The following is a 7,237-nucleotide window of genomic DNA, read 5'->3' on the forward strand; positions in this document are numbered from 1 at the left end:
TACCATGACAATTGAAAAACTAGTATTTATGAACTTTGTCATTTGTATTTGTGGTAGGCACTGGATCCTTTCATGAGATGCAACATTTCTAATCTTCTTTTCTTTTACTTCTTTCTAGGCTCTATAAGCTCTGTACAAAGCAAAGTGTGTTTAGGGTAGAAAATGTGCAGTCACTAGAGTAAAAACATCAAAGAATAGAGAAAGATTCCAGATCATAACACATTTGCAATTATTTAATTTACCAGCCTGACAACGTTGGCATTTTCCTGGGCAGTTTCTTCCTCATGGCTCCAGGTCCTACTATGACTCAGGGAATAGGCTATGGTTATGGCAAACCTCCTAGATTATGGCATGATAGATACTTCCTGCTGTTTTTAACCCTGACATATCTCATGGTTGTTCTTTATCTTACCAACTTTCCCAACACTGAATGTAAAGTAGCATAGCTTAAATTTTGAAAAAAGCATTTGTAATAATAAAATGACTCCTAATGACACCCTGCTATACTCATTGGTCAGTGTCTTGCTTAGCCATGATCAAGGAAGCTTCTTCTTGCAGTAGATTGGAACTAACACAGAAACCCACAAGTGGACAATGTATAGAGTGTCAGAGACTTTGGAACACTTAGCCCTCAATGAGATGTCTACACCAAACTCCTCCTGTCAGGGCGTGGGAGCTACGCAGAAGAAGAGGTGGGAAGACCATAAGGGCCAGAGGGATGAATGACTTCAAACAACAGCAACAACAACCACAAAACAAAAAGAAATGGAAACAAGATTCTAAGGATCATGTCTGCGAGTCAGGATTCTCGATCCAGAGACAATGGCCCCGACGGGATGGAGCCTGAAGGCGTCATCGAGAGTAACTGGAATGAGATTGTGGATAGCTTCGATGACATGAATCTCTCCGAATCCCTCCTCCGTGGTATTTATGCCTATGGTTTTGAGAAGCCGTCTGCCATCCAGCAGCGGGCCATTCTTCCTTGTATCAAGGGTTATGATGTGATCGCCCAAGCCCAGTCTGGGACTGGGAAGACAGCTACCTTTGCCATATCTATCCTGCAGCAGATTGAGTTAGATCTAAAGGCCACTCAGGCTTTGGTTCTGGCGCCCACTCGGGAGTTGGCGCAGCAGATACAAAAAGTGGTCATGGCTTTAGGAGACTACATGGGTGCCTCTTGTCATGCCTGTATTGGGGGCACCAATGTTCGTGCTGAGGTGCAGAAGCTGCAAATGGAAGCTCCCCATATCATCGTGGGCACCCCTGGCAGGGTGTTTGATATGCTTAACCGGAGATACCTGTCCCCCAAATACATCAAGATGTTTGTACTGGATGAAGCAGACGAAATGTTAAGCCGTGGGTTCAAGGACCAGATCTATGATATATTCCAAAAACTCAACAGTAACACACAGGTAGTTTTGTTGTCCGCTACAATGCCCTCTGATGTCCTTGAAGTGACCAAGAAGTTCATGAGAGACCCCATTCGGATCCTTGTGAAGAAGGAAGAACTGACCCTGGAGGGTATCCGCCAATTCTACATCAATGTGGAGCGAGAGGAGTGGAAGCTTGACACATTGTGTGACTTGTATGAAACCCTGACTATTACCCAGGCAGTAATCTTTATCAATACCAGAAGGAAGGTGGATTGGCTCACTGAGAAAATGCATGCCCGGGATTTCACCGTTTCTGCCATGCATGGAGATATGGACCAAAAGGAACGAGATGTGATCATGAGGGAGTTCCGGTCTGGTTCTAGCAGAGTATTAATTACCACTGACCTGTTGGCCAGAGGCATTGATGTACAGCAGGTCTCCCTAGTCATCAATTACGACCTTCCCACCAACAGGGAAAACTACATCCACAGAATTGGTCGTGGTGGTCGCTTTGGCCGTAAAGGTGTGGCTATTAACATGGTGACAGAAGAAGACAAAAGGACTCTTCGAGACATTGAGACATTCTACAACACCTCCATTGAAGAGATGCCCCTCAATGTTGCTGACCTCATTTGAGGGGCTGTCCTGCTACCTGGCTTAGCCAGGGTTCAGTCCTGGGGGGCTGAGGAACAGCTGGAGGGGGGAGGGAAGGGAGCCAAGGGATGGACATCTTGTTTTTGGTTTTTTTGTTTTTGGTTTTTTTTTGTTTCTCTCTCTCTCTCTCTCTCTCTCTCTTTGAATAAATGTCACTTTTTGAGGCAAAAAGAAGGAACCGTGAACATTTTAGACACCCTTTTCTTTGGGGTAGGCTCTGCCCCAGGCGCCGTCTCCCCCCCCCAAAAAAAAAAACCACTAATCCAGTTCCCTAACTTAGTCACTTGATTCTAAAGGCTTTCCTACCCCAGCCAAGTCTCCAAAAGTGTCAAGGGTCTAAAACATGTCTGGCCTCATTTGCTGGACCAAGTCTACAGGGAGAGTCCCTGCGTGAAGTCCAGGGAATTGTCCCCAGGTGAGGGGAGCAGGGGTGAGAAAATGGTAGCCATTTTTACATTGTTTTGTATAGTATTTATTGATTCAGGAAACAAACACAAAATTCTGAATAAAATGACTTGGAAACTGCCAAAAAAAAAAAAAAAAGAAAGAAATGGAAACAAAAAAGTGTCTTTCAGACATTATAGGAACTCATAGACACTGTGGCAGCATGCCCAAGGTCTGTACAGGTCCAAGTAAGATGGGGTTCCAACACTGCAATGGGAAACTGGACATGGGTTCTCATCCCTCACCAAGAATATTTCCAATTGAAAACCACTTGCAAAGGAAAAAATAGTTTTCTTCAATGGAGTTCCACTGAGTATATAAACCCCATTTAGGATAAGGACCTTATGTCCAGCAGTAGAAAGCCAACACAAAATGAACTCAGTTGTGGTTTTCAATACTTTTTTTTTCTCTCTTATTGCTTGGTTTGGCTATTTTTTTTTAACCTTACCATTCTTCTGCTTGTACATTTACTGATTTTCATTTTTGTTTGTTTGTTGGTATATGTCCCTGTCTCTTTCTTTCTGTCTCTGTGCTTCTCATGCTTTTTCTTTTTTAAATTCTAGTCTGTTTGCATTTATTTTTATTTGTCTGTCTGTTCTAAAGAGAGAGAGAGGACGATGGCATGGAGTTGGATGGGGAGGATCTGAGAGAGAGAGAGAGAGAGAGAGAGAGAGAGAGAGAGAGAGAGAGAGAGAGAATATGAAGGAAGAAAGATTAATATACCTGATTCAAAAATCCATATTTGGGATAATCTTTCTTCTTCTGGGTCTTTGCTTCCTGGGCCAGGGTGTTCCTTTATCAGGAACACATCTCTTTCCTTACTCTAAAAGGAAACAATATCTTAAAGAAAAATCTAGAAACTACAAATCCAGAGTATATATTCCATACACTTAATTAACATTGCCTGCTTGTTTATAAATGTAAGCACCAACTAAAGATAAAGTTTGAAACTTCAGTGGTTTAACAGAAACAGAGGTTTCTTTTTTATCATGTAAATTTTAATCTACAGTAGTTTAATCTATAGTCAAAGAGAGGTGGGGGTGGCGTCCATGGTTTAGTTGTTTAGCCTGCCAAAACCACACCACAGGCTACTTAGCTTAAACAGCAATGCATTTGTTTTTAAAAATTCTAAAAGCTGGGAGTCCAAGTTCAAGATACTGTGATTTTTGTGAAAACTATCCTTCTGATTTATAGATGGTAACTTACTTATTTTGGTGTGAATAGTTAGGCAGGGGTGAGCTGTAGGGAGGAGAAAAGAAAATATTATGGTTTTTGTCTTAGGGTTACTATTGCTGTGGTGAAACGCCATGACCAAAAGCAACTTGAGGAGGATAGGGTTTATTTGGCTTACACTTCTATATCACTATTCATTATTGAGGAAGTCAAGAGAGGAACTCAAACAGGGCAGGAACCTGGAGGTAGGAGCTGATGGAGGGGTGCTGCTTGTTGTCTTGTTCCTCATAGCTTGCTCCGTCTGTTTTCTTATAGAATCCAGTACCACCAGCCCAGGGGTGGCACCATCCACAATGGGCTGGACCCTCCATCATCAGTGACTAATTAAGAAAATGCTCTTACAAGCTTGCTGACAGCCTACTCTTACAGAAGCATTTTCTTAATTGAGGCATCCTCCTCTCTGATGACTCTAGCTTGTATCAGATTGACAAATTTAGCCAGCACATTCTTTCTATACTTTAAGGTCACAGTGTATTCCATAGCAATGGTTTGCACAGTCTTCCCAAGAACTAGGTTAAAAAGATCACCCTAATCCAGAGGCTTAGTGGTTACCACGAGGCAATATCCAGTAGCAGATGAGAAAGAAAGAGGACTCTGCATATTGGGTCAAAGGTCAGGGGCATCAATTACTTTCACCTATGTTCGTTCCTCTGGCCATATACATTAAGATGCCACAAAAGTTCAAGAGAATTTTGAAATTGTTGTTTACAATATGCCTGAGGTGGGAGCAAAAGGAAGCTTAGTGAAGCTCTATCTCTTCTTCATAGCCATTGTCTCTTCTATACTAAGAAAGCTAGCCAGTAGGGATGAAGATTCCAGGTGAGTATCAGCTTGATTTCTCCATGTTCCATGACTCTATGTTCTATGGTCTCTGGCAATAAGATATTACCATAAAATTCTGGAGGATAACTAAAAGCATTGACAGTAGCTTAAAATGTTTGGCAGATTATGGGAACTCACTTGCCAACAACTCCAAAGGAGGTATCCAATTCCAGGAACTTTTTTTAAATTTATTTTTTATCCTGTAATATCTAATAGGAACAATCTTGCTTGTTATAGGATAGCTGTATTGATATTGTGTGTGTGTATGTGTGTTTGTGTGTGTGTGTGTGTGTGTGTGTATACGTGCTTTAACAATAGTAGGTTTCCATATGGGTTTTCAAAATGTCTTTATTGTTTGTTATACCATGCTGTATTCCCTTGTCTACATGCCCTCCCATCCTCTTCGTGACTAAACCCTTTCTCTACCATTATTCCCCTTTAACCCTATATACAACTTTGTTCTACATTCCCTCTATTGATACCTACTCCCACCTTACTGATTTCCTGACCTCTATAGTTATTCCAAATGGACACACATTTCTGAAGATTTAAGGCTAATATTTGCAAATGACCAAAGATATATAACATTTATCTTCTGGTCTGAGTTACTGCAATCAGAATGGTTATATTCTACTCTATTTATCTGAAAACTTAATATTTTGATTTTTTTTCTTGACACCTGAATAATATTCCATTGTGTAAATGTGAAGCAGTATAACTCAGGCAGGACATAGGCAGCCTGTTCAGTTAGAGAGAAAAGAGTGGAAAGCCTCACAGCTTCTACCACAGGCCTGAAGGATGAAAAAAGAAAACCATTGCATATATATTAGCCTGATGAACATGCAGGTTGAAGAAGCGCTTGCTCCACAGATAATGCTTAAGGGATCTTGAGAGTTTATCATTGCATATCCAGAACCTCAAGATTTGTTACTATGTGCTGGAGTCCAGCTCCAGATGAGGGCAGAGTCTGAAGTGGGTGGATGTAGGAGCAGCGATGGAGGAATCAGACACTGGGCACTTTTGAGTTTTGTTTTAGGAGAGATGGACAGAGAGGAAACACATCTTGGTATGGCTTGTCCTACTCTGACAACCTGCATCTCTCACAGGCTTTATTTATACACAAAATCATTTCCTCACAGACTTTAACCATTGATTACAAAGTCTTTTCATGGTACGTGCATTTTCTAAAGTCTTCCGTGATTACATAAGCATATCAAAGTAAAAGAAACAAAATGAGAAAACAGCAAAAGTCATGAGAACTAAAATCGAACATTATGATAAATTCAATTCTTTTAACTCAATATCCTTTTCCTTAACATTGGTGTTGTGAAGCCTTGTCGTTACAGGAAAAACTAGACAGGATGTCTCTAAGTTTGACTAAGTTAATAGGTCAGAAATCATTTCCTACTACCTGTTATTCTATAAATCTACTAGAAGAAATATTGATCTTCTTACAGAAATCTAATTTCTTGGTCCCTTGTTTAAGTTCTTTCTTTTATATCTGACATAAGATCACATTCTTTCCCTTGACTTCTGAAATACCGTGTTCTGCTCTTTATTCTTTCCACAATCAGAGAAGTCCTGATCTGACAAGTCTGCTCAGGAAGCCAGGCAGTTCATGGAGCCAAGATGTTTCTCTTTGTGTCTCTGTCATAAAGTCTTGTTTCAATGTGGTTCCTATCTTTATTACAATCCTGCAAAGAGTAAAAGAACCCCAAGATTCCCAAAACTGCTTGCTTTGCCTTCAGGAGGGTATCAAGGCAAGGCCTGTCCTTAATTTCATAATAAAAAAAATCTTTTTCTTGCCCATACTAGTTCTGTATTTTTGGGCAAGGGATGAAAAATTAATGATTCAGTTATAATTTTTCAGCTTCTAAAATTTCTTTAAGTTTTTCTTCTTATGATTTGTTCCAGATCCTATGTCTCATGCTTATTAATACCACTTAAGTAGTAAGTTCTATAGAAGACTCAATTTCTTGCATAGCTAATTCTCCCAGGGAATCACTGTAAGTTTTATTCTTACCATCAGCTTTCATAAGAATTATTACTTGTCCCAGTTCTAGCCTTCAGCAAGGGATCCTTAAGAGCAAGGAATTCAAACATTTAACACGTCAAAGATGTAGGCAAGAGTTGTGCAGCAAATCCCACCAAGGGCAGTGAAGGGTCAGTCCAAGTCGTCTGAGCACTGTGATTTTTGTCAAGCAGTGCCTTCAAGATGCTTGGCATTGCTAGATATGTTTTTGCACAGGGAGGGAGTTCAATTGTTCTCCATGCCTTTTCATTGTAAGAATGGAAAATAGGCAAACTGACATTGGATTCTAGAAAAATGCATTGGAAAACAGAGTTATCTCTTCTCCCCCATCTCCTATCTTTCTAGGAAATCCCATGTAGACCACAAACCCAGGTTACGTCTCAGACATTTTGTTTATGTCTCTAGCACTCCCAGGGTAACTAAAAATCATATTACATTCTTAATCACACAGTGGAGTATAGGCCGATGTGTCTTGTTGGATTAGTTACTCTTTTTGCTGCAATAAAACACCATGACCAAAAGCAACTTATAAAAGTTTTATTTTGGCCAGGTGGTGGTGGTACACACCTTTAATCCCAGCACTTGGGAGGCAGAGGCAGGCAGATGTCTGTGAGTTCGAGGCCAGCCTGGTCAACAGAGCGAGATGCAGGACAGGCACCAAAACTACACAGAGAAGCCC

The 7,237-nt window shown here is 40.7% G+C and overlaps 1 protein-coding gene across 1 annotated transcript; it reads left to right on the top strand.

The window, feature by feature from the left end:
* The first annotated feature begins 757 nt into the window (after positions 1 to 757).
* Positions 758 to 2,271, top strand: LOC114692750 (eukaryotic initiation factor 4A-I). Its single transcript, XM_028868676.2, has one exon. It carries the CDS (start codon positions 789 to 791, stop codon positions 2,007 to 2,009), a length of 1,221 nt encoding a protein of 406 aa, XP_028724509.1. The 5' UTR covers positions 758 to 788; the 3' UTR covers positions 2,010 to 2,271.
* The last annotated feature ends 4,966 nt before the right edge of the window (positions 2,272 to 7,237 follow it).

The sequence above is a fragment of the Peromyscus leucopus genome, chromosome 4, assembly GCF_004664715.2.
Source record: "Peromyscus leucopus breed LL Stock chromosome 4, UCI_PerLeu_2.1, whole genome shotgun sequence".
NCBI classification, from domain to species: Eukaryota; Metazoa; Chordata; class Mammalia; order Rodentia; family Cricetidae; genus Peromyscus; species Peromyscus leucopus.

What these genes read in the sequence shown, in the direction of transcription:
- LOC114692750 (XM_028868676.2), top strand. Translation starts at nt 789, where the DNA reads ATGTCTGCGAGTCAGGATTCTCGATCCAGAGACAATGGCCCCGACGGG.